The 14,175-nt window shown below is 53.9% G+C and overlaps 2 protein-coding genes across 15 annotated transcripts in view; both read left to right on the top strand.

Annotated features, from left to right (window-relative positions):
• LOC308180364 (voltage-dependent N-type calcium channel subunit alpha-1B-like) overlaps positions 1-5,114 on the top strand; it is a 283,793-nt gene extending 278,679 nt beyond the window's left edge. For 13 of the 14 annotated variants that reach the window (XM_080561843.1, XM_080561849.1, XM_080561844.1 and 10 more), the window contains one exon: positions 1,068-5,114. In XM_080561843.1, the coding sequence (XP_080417969.1) occupies positions 1,068-1,604 (537 nt within the window). In that variant the 3' untranslated portion in view covers positions 1,605-5,114. The remainder of the gene's footprint in view (positions 1-1,067) is intronic. The other variant, XM_080561841.1, reaches the window with a different exon arrangement.
• Positions 5,115-9,433: 4,319 nt separating this feature from the next.
• Positions 9,434-14,175, top strand: part of LOC308180350 (uncharacterized protein) — a 75,236-nt gene continuing 70,494 nt past the window's right edge. The window contains exon 1 of the mRNA XM_080561809.1: positions 9,434-9,571. Coding sequence (XP_080417935.1) covers positions 9,475-9,571 — 97 coding nt within the window. The 5' untranslated portion in view covers positions 9,434-9,474. The remainder of the gene's footprint in view (positions 9,572-14,175) is intronic.

Raw genomic sequence — 14,175 nt, 5'->3', positions numbered from 1 at the left:
AGTATTTTAATTTTGAGCCTCAGGCCCCTGGAAAGATCTGGGCTTCCTCCCTCGGACAGTTTAGGTCACTGGGTGGCGGTGAGCGTCTCCCTCACCTCCACCACCGTGGGGAAAGCTTGGCGGGGACCACGGGGCTGTAGCAGAAAGGGTGAAGGGATTTTTTAAATGTTCTCCCAGGCCGGTTCCTGCCCTGCCCAGGGAGAAGGTGAACAGAAATGCCAAAAAAAGGCTGCTCCTCTCGCTCAGGGCACTTTTCCTGGTTGTAGCTTAGTTCATGCCCATGCACCACTGTTAGTCATGCAGGCAGCTGCCGGTCTCTTCTACTGTTCGGGTAGTACGGGTGTAATATTAACAAGAAGGTGGTGAACACATTTTTCAGTATTCTTCTTTAGGGAGCCCTCTTGTTAAAGCCAAAGCCTATCCAAAAATCTTTTTGTTGCTGTTTCTTCAGGAAGTAGCTATTTAATCAAATCGCATTTTATTCCTAAAACTATGAAAAAAAAATTCAGTCCCCAAATCCTCCTCCTGCATAACCCAATTTTGAGCACAGAAATGTTCCCCAGCATCAGCATTCACAACCATAAGGTGAAGTCAAGCAAAAATTTGCCCCAAAGCAGAGAGTGCTGTTTTGCAAAATTGTGTTTGCCAAAAAAAAAAAAAAAAGAAAACAGCAGGTTTTTGAGCTGCCCACGGCGTTGCTGAGGTAAGGGGCATGTCGGGACTGTGTGTGCTGTGGGTGCCTTCCCCCCGGGCAGTGTCCCCTGCTGTTGGAGCCGTCTGCCAGTTTGCGTCCTACCGATGCTCTGATCGTTTCTGTCCCTACCTGCTCCTCGCAGACCCCTTAGTTCTCCAGCTCTTCACATCTCTTGTTTGATTATTTCTCGAGAACCTCCTTCCCCTGACTGTGCGTGTCTAAACTCTCTCTTTTTTTTGCTTCTCTTTCCTCTTGTGACTTGTCTCTCCCCCCTGTCGCTTCTCCTTCTGTTTTACACCTGCCTGCCTTTGTGTTCGTCCGGCGTTTCCCTTTTTTTTATTTTTTCATTTGCTCTGTTCCAATTTTTATCTAGGGCAGTGGTTCGGTTAACGGGAGCCCCTTGCTGTCGACATCTGGTGCTAGTACCCCCTGCCGGGGTCGGAGGCAGCTCCCGCAGACCCCCCTGACCCCACGCCCCAGCATCACTTACAAGACCGCCAACTCCTCGCCCGTCCACTTCACCACCTCCCCGGGCGGCCTGCCCCCTTTCTCCCCGGGACGCCTGAGCCGCGGTCTGTCCGAGCACAACGCGCTGCTGCGCGGGGACCAGCAGCCGCCCCCGGCCGCGGTGGCCCGCATCGGCTCCGACCCCTACCTGGGCCACCGCGATGCCGCCGACAGCCCCTGCGGTGCGGCGCCCGAGGACACGCTCACCTTCGAGGAGGCGGTGGCCACCAACTCGGGGCGTTCCTCCAGGACTTCTTACGTCTCCTCCTTGACCTCCCAGTCTCACCAAGCCCGACGGGTGCCCAACGGCTACCACTACACGCTGGGGCTCAACACGGGCCCCGGCACTGGCGCCCGGGGACGGAGCTACTACCACGAAGCCGACGAGGACGACTGGTGCTAGCGGCACGGCGAAACCCTCGGAGGTGTGCAAAGTCGATGAGTTTTATCATCTGGAAGGCTGTGCGCTCAGACACGCGGTGCCCGGGGGCAGCCCCCGCCGCCGGAACTGCTCTGCCCCACTCCGAGACCTCCGGAGACACTTGTGCAGCCTCTCTCCTGCCCCCTTTTTTTCTTTCTTATTTTTTTTCTATTATTTTTTTTCCCCACTAAAATATACCAAGGAAGAAGGCTCCCTCCTGGGGGGCAGTGCATCTTTCCCCCCTTCTCGCCCACCTCCCTGCTGCCTCCAAAGACGTGCACCAGATGCCAAACCCGCGAGGCACGCGAGGAGCCACGACGGCAGACAAGCAGGCCGTCGATCCTTTTCGGGCTTGGCACCGTTTTGGTCGGGCTATGCCTTTATTTTTTATTTTATTTTTCTCCCCGCCCCAGTCGGGGTGGGAGTCGGGGTTGCAAAAACGGACACCGGCGAACAAAGCTTGACCCCGTGTTTTATCTCATTCACCGCCGAGAGGGAAGAGATCTACCTAAGGAACTGGGAGAGGAGGAAAAAAAACAAACAACCCCCAGATCGGAACAAAGGACGGTCCGTTGGGACTTGATGTTCAGCCGCAGCGCCCCTTCCCAGCCGAGCCAGGAACTCGCTGCTTTGCCCCCGCCGCTGCGTGGCCCCCTCACGCTCATCTCCACTTCGGGTCCTTCCCACCCAGCCACCAGAAAGCCACCCGAGAGCCCCTTCGTCAGGACTGCTTCCTTGCTGCTGAGACTTTTCTTCCCGTCCCTCTCTCCTGTCGACTGCAACACGCCCTCACTGTTTTGTCTTGTTTACAATATAAGCTTGATTTAGCAAAAAAAAAAAAGAAAAAAAAAGAAAACCTAAAAAACAGGAAAAAAAAAGGAAAAAAGTGTAGGGGTGAGAAGAAGAAATGTTATTGGTTTTATATCAAGCTATTAGATAGAACTTTAACTTTTCATTGTGTGCATTTTTGTAAATTGTACAGTAAAAAAAAAAAAGAAAACGGAAAAAAAAAAAGAAAAATTTACTCTTTATGTAGAGAATCAGTCCAATTGTCATTCCAGGTCCCACCGTTTCTACCGAATGCTCCAGTTGTTCACTACTAAGTGCCTAACCTTTGAAATCTTTCACAGCGACGATGCAAACCTCTCGCTTCGGACCTGGGGGAGCGCGGGGGGCAGGGGCAGCGCCCAGAGGAGCCGCTCGGCTCGGCTGCCCCCGCGCCTGTCTCGGCCAGCTCCTCCTGCGCCGGGCTGGAAGCTGACAGTGGGGAAGGCAAACATGCTTTGGGGTTGGTTTGGGTTTTGTTGGCCTTTTTTTCCTTTTTTTTTTTTTTTTTTAATTATAATTTAATTGTTGGGAGCGGGAGGGGTGTAACTGCAGCAGAAGAAACTGGCCTTTGCTCGTGGACTGGCGTTTAGGTCCTGTGGGAGAGGTGCAGGGGTGGCGGCGCAGAGTTTGCAGCGGTGCTCCTGCAGGAGAAGAAGCATCTTTCGCACTGCATGTCTAGTCGTAGTCGGGCTGCGAGAGCTGCGGCCGTGTCCCGTGGTGCGTCGTTTGTGTTGGGGGCAGATGGAGAGAGTCTTGTTTTTATTGCCTGTTCAAAAGAGAAAAACAAAAAACAAAATGAAAAAGCAAAACCTCTAACTCTGATTCTCAGGGATGAGATTTCTGTGTTCTTGCAACGACTCTTGTGTTGGACAATTTCTTTATTTTGTTGCACGTGTGGATTTCTGCACTTTGAGCCTGGGAAGAGGCAAAGATGACATGCCGGCAGGGAGGAAGTGCGGAAAGAAAAGCCTGGGAAGGACCCGGTGTCCATGGCTTTGACGAACTTCTGTAGGGCTAATTTGGGGCACAGGAAGGCCAGAAGACGCGTGGTACGCTGGCAGAAGGTTAGAGGAGGAGGGTTGGGAGGTGCCGGTAGGGCAAAAACAATGATAGGAAAGAGGAAAGGATTGGGCAGCTGTGTTTTGTGGGAGGCTCTACCAAGCCCCAGAACTGTGAAACTTCTCAAGGCGAAGCGGTCGCTTAAACCGGGGGGAGATCCCGGTGGGCCCTGGTGATAGGTTTGGCAGTGAGGGTGGTTTCAGGGGATGCTACCAAAACGCTCAGGAGGTTGCTGGTGCTCTCAGCAAAGTCCTCCAGCCTCCCGCGGGGAGCAGTCTGTTGTAGGGTGGTTCTTCACATCTGTAGCTTTTCTGTTGAGAAAATTCAACCTGTTGCATTTTCGTTGCGTGTTTTTTGTTCCGTTACTAAATGATAATCTCTGGCCGATCTCATCCCTGGATTCTGCTAAAGGATAACTCCTGTCTCTATCTCTGTCTCTGTATTTATGTGCACTTTGAATAAAGGAAGTGCGGTAGCCAGAGGTCCGCTATGGGTAATGGCTGTAATTTGCAAACGGAGGGCTATGCAACAAGATGACACGTAAGGAAACACATCCACACCACAGACAGAAAGACCTTCATCCATTCTGTAGCTTTATCTGCTGGATCTTCCTGTTTCAGGCTTCAGCATGATTGTGACCAAATGTTTTATACATTTTCCTTATATGAAGGCACAAACACTTTATTTGAAATTTTAAAGGAAACATTACTATTTCACTCCAAGGAGGGAGAGGGAAAACGCAATCTCTCTGACAGTGCATGCAAACATTGTACCCACACCGGAAAGCAAAAGAGATGTCTTTCTGTACCCAGCAATTTTGCCTTTTCTCCCCTCGGCCTTGCCCCTTCCCCCATCGTTTTAGACCTTAGACCCCACAGCCCCTCACTAATTCCCCCCTGGAAGCGCACAGCCCAGCGATGGCGTGGGATCACTTCAGTCCTTATGCAGAACACAACGAAGAAGCTCCAGTTGTCTAATCCTCCACCCGCCTCGTAGGCGTTGCTTCAAACGCTGACGGTGACAGTCAAGCCTGACCACGGTTGTTCATATAACCCTTTTTCCTCTATTTTTACAGCCTCTCTGCTGTCTCTTAAATGCATACATCATATTTCCAAGAATCCTCATAGTGAGTTGCCAAACTTGAATTGCACCGATCAGTTTTCTGCATCCAGAACCAGTCTCGTAGTGGCTGTACTTTGAATAAGTAATGTTTGCATGTAAAATATATACATATATACATATATATAAAAAGTATGTGCATGGAAAATGTTTATCTTCGTACTTTTTTGATACAATGTATTCATCAGTTGTTAATTTTTAATTATATTTGATATAAATTGGGGGTTTGTTGCAAAACTTTATATTTAAAAAAAACAGTGTTAAAAATTACAAAAGTTCCAACCATGCAACACAACTGGAACTTTGCCCAAAAAAAAAAAGGAAAAAAAGAGAAAAAAAAAGGTTCTGTGATTGCCTAGTTTGCTGCCTGAGTAATATTTATCAGCCAAACTTTGAATTCTGCAGTTGTTTCTACAATTACATTTTGTATGAAGCAAAGTCCTTGAATTAAAATAAAAACTTAGCAAAAAACCTTACAAATTCAAAGACGGTGTGTGCAGTGTGCCTGGTGACCGGGAGCCCGCCATCCTGAGCGCAGCCTCCGACCGAAGCTTGCCTTTGCCACCACCTCCAGTGGCAGCCTGTGAAATCCGGAGTGAAAGCGGATTCGGTGCCGAATTGGGATGCCGTGAGCAATTGGCCGTGCCTGTGGGTGTTGCCCCGCAGATGCTCGGTTTGAGTAGGGAGGCGTTTGCAAATTTGCCTTTTCAGAGTGGATCCAGTGTGAAGGTTCTGATTCCTGGAGTCCAACAGGCAGCAAAATCACATCATTTAATTGAGGGTTTCCAAATGAAAAAAAAAAAAAAAAAAAAACAAAGCATCTAGCAGTGATTGATTCCTGCGGCTTGCAGGAGGACGTTAACAGACGGACCTTTCTCTTGTTGAGGCGGACAAACGCGGGCAAGGCGACTCCTTTGGCATTACCCTTATTAAACCTTTCCCTCTCCCAGCAAGAATTTTTGGTGCTACCTTGGATAGGCACGGGCATGGAATCAGCAGCACGCAGGGGCTGCTGGGTGTCTAGCTTGTACCACAGCACTTGTTAAAAAATAAGAATAATAACAATGCTTGATGAGAGGACCTTGAAGTTCCAGCTACCGAGGCTTGCAATGAGGGGAAGGCAAACCCCAGGGCTGGTGGCACACAGGGAAGGAACTTTCAATTTCTTCTGGTACCTGGATAACCTTCTTATTTCCTACCCGGGACGAGCACTGCATGAATCTCCCTCACTGGGATCTGTTGCTGTGACACTTCTGACAACTCTAGGAACTCTCCAGTATTGGAAAAAAAATAATTACTAGCAGTTGAAGAGCACAGGAGGAAGAAAGAGCATTGCATTTTTGCATTTTTCAGTGTTCTTCAGAGCCCAAGGTCTAGTTTAGGATTCATTCTTCTTCTCTCTTGTTGCATCTTTGCTGTGATGAGACCACTTGAGGTCCCACCCGAGATTCATGGGCCACGTTTATAGCAAGGAGAAGGTCTTTTCCCTCTCAATCAACAGGTCGGGCTGTAGCATGGGAAAAATGGTTTTGCCTGAGGTCCCACAGCAAGTTACTGACAAAGTTTGGAGCAGAGTAATTTCTCTTTGCTGTTAACTGTGGGCTGTGTGGGGTCTGGGTTCCTTTGGAGCTGGGAACAGCAGAGCACAGGGGAGAAGTGTAGGTTTTTTTTTTTTTTTTTTTTTGAGCTATCCCAAACAAACAGGAGAAATGGAGATTTCTGAATGTGTCTGAGCAAGGAAAGGTCTGAGAAATGGTGCAAGACCTGAGCGTTAGTGTGCATCCCAACTGCAGCCGGGACCCCTGGGGTCAGCGCCCCGCAGCCACTGGGGAGCTGGAAGCTGCCTGGGGTCAGCAGCAACCTCTGCCCTCCAGGCGCGCATCGCACAGGAGCTCCAACACCACTTTAGAATCCCGTACGTGTTTCCAAATCCTGAAAGCCTTTGGGGGACTTTTAATTTTGTTTCTATCATCTTTATTACGTACGAGCCTCATTCCCTCAGCCCGTGAGAGGCCGGCAGCAGCACACCCCGCTGCCGCTCCGGGCACTGCTGGTGCTGGGGCGAAGGGGCTGGAGAGGCCCTGGAGCATCTCCCCCGGCCAAGGCACAGGAGGGAGCTGGAATGAATGGTTTTGAGTCCTGAGGGACTCTGCTAAGTGGCCCTGTGTTTGTTCTGGTGGAAAGCAACAGGCCTTGGACCATAGTTTCACTCCGGTGCACTTCTTGCAGGGCACTGGGTCTCAGAACTGGCATAATGCTGTTGGTGCCACGCAGCTGTGAGGGGGTTTGCAAGGGGTCTGCCCCCAGAGGCACACCTTGCTGCTATGTTTCAGGCCCTGGTAGCTGTTCTAGCCCTGCAGACAGAATCCGGGCTGTGGAGCAGCATTTCCCAATCCCCACACCTCGTTTTGCCATTAGGGGGTAGCATTTTCAGGCCTTTTCTACTTTCTACGGAAGAGAAGAGGAAAAAGGCTGATTCACGGCCCCTCGCAGCTTGCAGAGGTCGTTCCCTGAGACGTTTGCCTTAGGATGCAGAAAGCTGCGGGTGAGAGCTGCACACATCTGAGCCCAGGGCTCGCCTGGCCTTTCGTGCGCTGGGAGCAGGCCAGCCCCATGCCACCCGTCCGAATCCCCGTTCCAGCCCCATGTGCAGTCAGCGCCGAAGACTCCAAGGTGACAAATTGCCCATCCCAGCAGCTTGCTCGGATTCATCCCTCTCGAACAGCCCCAGGTAGCTGTCCCGGTGTTTGCAAAGCTGTGGGAAGTAAGATACAGAAGTGCCTGATGGTAATAACGAGCCTTTGCTTAACGCTTTCCCTCAGCACAAATATTTGGCAAAAGAGGCTGGTTTAGCACCTTCATTCGATTAAGAAAGGAAACTGAGGCACCTGAAGGAGAACAAGTTGCCCAGGGTCACCAGCAAGCGAGTGCAGAACAAGGACAAGGGCTCCTGCACAGGCTCCTGCTTCCTTCACGTCTCAGTATTTAAAATCCCCTGAGCACGTGTGGTTTTTGTACATCCGCAGGCTCCTAGCAGGGTGCTAGCGAGGCAACACCAGAAATTTGGCACCTCACTAACAGGCATTTTGGTTAACTGGAGGCGATTCAAAGAAGAAATAAGAACAATGAAGAAGGTCCGGGACTGATCTATGGCGGTAGCTGCAAGGAGCTCTGTGCTGTGATGGAGGAGGGGGCTCTGATAACACCGTGCGGATATTTGGGGGAAGCCCCGAGGTGAAGGAGCAGCGCTGCTGAGGCTGTTTGGGGAGGGAGGCCAGAGCAAAACATCTCCCCAGCCAACGGATGGAAACAGCAGGACGGAGCCCCTTTACCTGCAGAGGACGCACTGGCAAATGCTGATGGAGCAGAGCTGTGATAAGTCCAAGAAAAACGTATCACTAACCGTAGCTTGTTCATTTTGTCCTTGTCTCCACTTTCTGTGATTACTTTGAAACAGAATATCCCAGCACGGGCTTTGTCTACATCTGTTCTTATTATTTCTGTCTTCCCGGCAGCCTTCTCTGTGCCCAGCCCAGTACAAGTGGGGCGATGGCACCGTCCCAGCCCAGCTGTGCCTGCAGGGGTCTGCGGCACCCACCGGGGGCAGAGCCCCCTTTTCCTGCAGGAGCCCGAGGAAGGGAGCGGGTGAGCTTGTGTCACTGGGTTCAGCAAAACGATCACCTGCATGAAAAGGTGCAGCTGAGCAGTGGGGCTGTGACAGAGTAAATGTATTTCTTTCACAAGTTTTTATCTTGTTTTTTTTTTTTTTTTTTTTCCTCCTCTTGGAGTGGAGAGCATTTAAAAGATATGGGTGTGCAGGTGATCCACCTAAAAGCTGCTGCTGCAGTGGGATGGCAGTTTGGGCAAGGAACAAAGGGCATTGCATTGCATTGCGAGGCAGGTTGCACGTCCCCTGGTTGAGCTCTGCTGCAGGACAGACAAGAAATGCAGCAGGAGAATTTCTGCTGGGCAGAAGGTCACAGCTGTGGAGATCGATGGGATCCAGCAACACCTGATACTGAAAAGCCAAACCTGTATCACATGTGAATAAAATCCTCTGCGCTGCAAGAAAAGTGGCTCCTTGAGTGTTTCTGACCTTTGTCTCCGGGATGCCCTCGGTGCGCAGCAGGGGAAGGGCTGGGAGGTGGGGACAGGAGCAGGACACGATGTAGGGACACAGGAGCAGGACATGTCATGGGGGCATGGGGCTGAGTGATGCCTCAGCACCGCCTGTGGCATTTATGGGGCAAACTCACTCGGGGGGCATCTGCCCGCAAACACCTCCCGCCCTGATGCCGTTTGGTTGTGGCCGGGGCAGCAGGGGGTGGCAGTGCCCCGTGGGTGCCCACCGCAGCCACCGAGCTCCTCGAAGCCCCCCAGCATAGGGGGGGGGTTTAACCCCTGCAGTGCCATGGAGGGGGCGAGGAGAGGGGGAATGGAACCCAGAGGACACGGGGGCAGCCCTGGCAGGGGGGTTGGGGTCCTTCCCCCGGCCCCAAACGCTATTTATTGGGGGTAAACACCCCAATAACACCCGCATCAACATTTATGGGTCGATATATTTATTTTTTTAATTATTTATTGGGGGGGGGGGGGTGCAGTCTAGTTTACTAACGGTGCCCCAAGCACCGCGGGGGGGGGGGCATTAACCCCTGCGCTCCCGGTTGCGCGTGCACGGCCCGGCAATGCAGGCGTGTGCCGGGGAGGGGGCGGAGGGAGGGGAGGGTGTCGGGTGTCCCCCCCCTGCCGTCCCCTCCCTGCGGGGGTCCCGCGGGGCGGGGCGGGGGCGGGGGCGGCGGGGCCGGGATGCGCCGGGCCGGGAACGGGGCCGGGGCCGGGGCGCACGATGCGCTGCGGGGCGCTGGCTCTGGCGCTGCTCTGCGCCCTGCCCCTGCGAGCAGCGGGGCCGGAGCCCCCCGAGACGGGCTCTGGGATGTACCCAGGTAGGAGCTGCACTCCCCCCCGGGGGTGGGATGGGGGCGGGGGGGAGCAAGGGGAGGCTCGCCCGGGGGTCCCCGCTCCCCACGCTCCCCGCCGGCCGGTGGGGATGCTCCGGGAGAGGAGGCGAGGCGGTGTCCGCTAGGATGCACTGTTCAACCAGGATTGCAGCCCCGGGCTCGGCAGTGCGGTGTGCCCCCTCCTGCAGCCTCGGGGCTGCCCCCCGGCCCGGTGCTCGGGGGTCCTCGGATGCTGGGGGGGGGGGGGGTCCCATCTCCCACCGTCCCGGGTCGCGGCTGGTGCTGGGACCGGGGCGCTGGGGGGGTGGCAGGCATGTCCCTGGGGGGCTGCTGGTGATGGGGAGTGAACCTGGGGGGGCTCAGTGTGTGGCAGGAATGTGGGGGGCTCAGTGTGGCACCGGGGGTCTCGGTGGCAGGGCAGTGCTGGAGGGGGGGCGCGGTGGTGGTCTCGCTGCAGAAGCAGGGCAGCCGGAGTGTGCATGGCTCCTCGGGTGTATAATGTAACATAATATATGTGTAATATAACATAACGTGTCTGTGCGGGCACGAAACTCGTATTTGGGGTGCTGTGACATGTCTCCACATCCCTCACCTTTCCTCTCTGTGGGCATGAAACTCAAATTTGGGGCACTGCAGCGTCTCCACATCCCTCGTATTTCCCCTCCATGGTTGGTCGTGGTCGGGAAAGTTTCACTGAAACTTTTTGGGAGCGCTGGGCCCCTTCCTTCCCAGTGGCAGAGGCTCCTGTCCAGGCTGGGGGTCAGCGGGGTCCTGGCTCCCCCCCATAGGAGGGGGCTCAGGACTGGGTGGCCGGGTGGAGGCTTTAAGCGAGCAGCTTCCAAAATTTGGAGCGTGGGGCTGGGACGTGTCACTGGGAAGTGGTGAGCTGGGGGGGGAGCACTTCCATCGCGTTGATATAAAAGAGATGTTTGCTTTGCAGGAAGCTCTGGCTGCTTGTAAGACAAACTTTACCCTGCCTGCGTTGTGCTAACGCCTATGGGTCCCGCTCAGAGGCGGTGACCCCCTGCTCAGCACAGCCCCTGCCCAAAACATGCGTGCTTGGCCCGGGGCAGAGAGTGCCGGAGGCTTCCCTGGAGCCTGGTTCGGTGGGAATGCGGTTGGGAGAGGGAAAGCACCGAGTTATCTCAGCGGAGCTTAACTCCGCTTGAACCTTGGCTGGGAAGCGAGGCTGCAGCCATGCAGCCCGCAGCCTGGGAACCGAGCTGGGAACCGCATTCCAGTGGCTGAAACTGGAGCGAGATCCAAGCGTGGATAAGGCACCGGGGGGATTTTGGGGTGGAAGTGAGGAAGCTGGGAGTTAACAACTGCGGGGAGGTAGGGGGCTGTGTGCAGGGTGGGAGCAGGGCCCTCTGCAGTGCTAGGGAGCCCGAGGACAGCCAGGTGTGTGGCTTCGCCTTCGATTGCTGCTCTCTGTGCTGGTACAGCTCACAGGGCTGGTCAGGTTTTTGGTAGCTCTGAAGTGTTGTAGGTCCCCCCAGCAAACAGGGCACGGTGCTGCAAATATATGGGTTTCTGGGGCTTTGCCACAGAAGAAGGCAGCTCTCCAGGCTGAGGCTCTGCCCCTGCTGTGCCACCCCAGCCCCGATAACCACAACTCCTCCACCCTTACACGGTGCCCGGCTTCCGCCGTGCAACCCCTGTTCCTGCACACCCTCAGCTTCCAGATTTCCCCCCTCTTCCCCCAGCCGAAGCTCCCAGCTGACGGGGTCCTGCCTCGTGCCCAGCCCCGCAGCGGGCTGATTTCATGTGGATTTAGGGCTGAGAGCGATGGCTGCTGGTCTTCTGCGTGGGTCAGGGGAGCAAGCAGTTATTGGTTCTGCAGCGTCACCGTCACAGGGTCGGTACCATCCCTCATCCCTTCCTTTGCTTCTACCTGGAGGAGGGTGCAAATGGCTTGTGCCCAGGAAAAGGCACTTTGGAAGTTCCCAAGCCCCAAGGGGAGCTTTGGGCTGTCAAAGCGGGAGGTGACCCGTCCAGGAGGGGAACTGAGCTGTCACCAGCATTGTGCTTGCAGCTGTCACCAGCAGATGCTCAGTAACGGTCCCGGGAGGACTGAGGGTGCCAGAAGTGGGTGGGGGCTGGACCCAGGGCACCGGGGATGTGGTCCTATCCTTCATGAGCACTGCTGCCTCAGAGCATGCCTGTACCCTTTAAAGCAAGCAGCGTTTGCACCGAACTGAATCTGTCCCTTGGGCACTAATCCTCACCTTACCCAGAGCAGCAAACCCCCCTGGAAATAGGGGGACGATATTTAGGGCAGCGTTATATGGAGGTGGGTGGGAGCTGATCTCCATGCAGCCATTGCATGGGATACATGGGGATGAATAAATCACCTCCTACCTGTGCTGCAGGCAACATTTCCCCACGTTTGGGTTGCTCCAGCCCCAGCTGAACATCTCCCCTCTCCCCCACTTGCCCAGATGTGCCCGCAGGGGTCGGGATGCTCGGTTTTAAGAGGAGGAGCCATAACTGCAACCCAGCCCCCCAAACACAAACTACCCAAACCAACCAGGAAAAATTCCGTCTGCGAGCACAACCCAAAAATGAATGTGCTTGAACAATTTGCCATTAATTAAATCTTAGAGTCACCCAATTAAAATCTGCTTAATTAAGGGATGAGCAGCATCTGAAGATGCAGCACTTGGCTCCTGCAGATGGTATTTCTTGCTCGAGGGCTGGTGAAAGTTGTCTTTCAGTAATTTATTCTCCTGGAGATCTGGTGCTCTGAAATGTCACATACAGCGTCGTGCAGCAACCTCCTCGGATCTGGGGCCTTACGCTGGGGTGCACTTGTAGTGAGGATGTGCACGTGGACTTGGTTAAATGAAAAATTTAATATAAATATATAAAATCTTGTATATATTGCAAGGTGTTAATGCTGTTTGTGTGTGTACAGAGCATGTGTTCTATACGGTATAGATCACATTAATCGGTGTATATCAAGCTTACAAAATCAGGTTAATCTTAACAAGTTTGCAAGTCAAATTGCTTAAGGACCCAGAAATAGCAGTTCTGGACTCCTCACGTCATCTGCATTTGACCCTCCAGCGCATGCATACTACTCTGGGCCCTCGGTTATGCTATCATATGACATTATTGCTTTTTTACCCTCACGAGACCCCAGACCACACACTCCAAGTGGCCTGAACACAGAGGTCACCGCCTGCCACAGAGCAGCTGTGTGCTGGTCCCCTGCGGCTGCCCAGCCCTGTGAATGACAAACTTCAGCTCAAAGGAGCTCTGAGAGCCACCAGCAAAGGGCCAGAGCCCACCAGGATGCGCTCACAATGCACCTCCTATCCCAGAGTACTTCAGAATAAGTAAGAGAATGAAATATGTGGGACAGGGGGGATATGGGCACGGGGTGAGGGTCGTAGTGGTGACCCCGCTGCAGCCAGCCCCCGGGTCTGGGGGACAGCTGGGCACAAAGGATGCTTGTGCTAAGGACAGGAGCTGGTGGAAACCCTCAGGGCTGCAGAGGGGGAGCTCTCTGCCGGCAGGTCGGGGGTCCCAACCCCACGGAGGGAGGATGGGGATGTTCCCTGGGGGATCAATGACATCCCCCAGTGCTCTTTGGTATTAGGGTCGTGGGTTGATGTGGGACCTGTGGGGGTTGTCGGCTCCACTCCCCTGTAGAAAGGAGGAGAAAAAAAGGGAGAAGGATGCACAGCGGTTTCTGCAGTGAAGCAGCATTTCTGTTTTCCTATGTGATGTGAAAAATGCCTTATTGTACCAAAAAAAAAAAAGGGAGCAATGACAAAGGTGGCACATTCCTGGATGAGAATTGCCCTCGCAGCTGGAGACCAGCCTGTCACCTGCCTGAGCTCGCTGAGCTTCCAGTGCTGGATCTCGTTGTGTATCTGCCTGCCAGGTGGCTGAGCCCCCTGCCCCCCAAGCCCTCTGGTCCCTTTGTCCAGGACAGGGACGTGGGGGTGCAGGAACACGGGGGTGCACGCACAGAGCCTGCTGCCCCGAGGATGCTTCTGGCCAGGTGGGTCCCTCTGCCAAACTCAAGCTGTTTGGGTTGAACACTCTTGTTGTACGCCTGCCTCATGGGGAATTGTTTGAAAAATTTCAGCCAAACCATCCAGCGGCTTCCAGGACCACTGCCTTTAGCCATTATTTGCGATCCTGTGAGCTGGAGCGCACACCAGAGGTTTGGCAGCATCCCCACGCGAAATCCTTTCAGATCAGGCTGAGTTATAAAATCTTAAACCTTTCCGCTAGCAGCGGGCCAGACAGAGCCTCATTTCCTACTTTCCCCGTTGCTTATTTAAGTGCCCCCTGTCCGTGCCAGCAGGTTGGGTCAAGCCATGGGTGGCTCCGGCAGCCCACGGCCCCACAATTACCGCTGCCCGGCATGAATAAGGATGGGTACGCCTGCCTTCCCTGCAGCCAGGGATGCCAGTGCCTCTTGCACCCTTATTTTTCACACGGAAGGGGTCAAAATCATTGCTTTTAAATTCCAGCGTGCTGGGAAAGGGTTTGAAGGGTAAACACGCGCCTTTCCTTGGGGGGAAGATTTTTTTAGACAAGCAGCGTAATGGGCAGTCTGCGTGCCGCAGGTT

Source organism: Anser brachyrhynchus (genome assembly GCF_964034855.1).
Source record: "Anser brachyrhynchus genome assembly, chromosome: 19".
NCBI classification, from domain to species: Eukaryota; Metazoa; Chordata; class Aves; order Anseriformes; family Anatidae; genus Anser; species Anser brachyrhynchus.
This window is presented reverse-complemented; position numbering and strand designations above follow the sequence as displayed.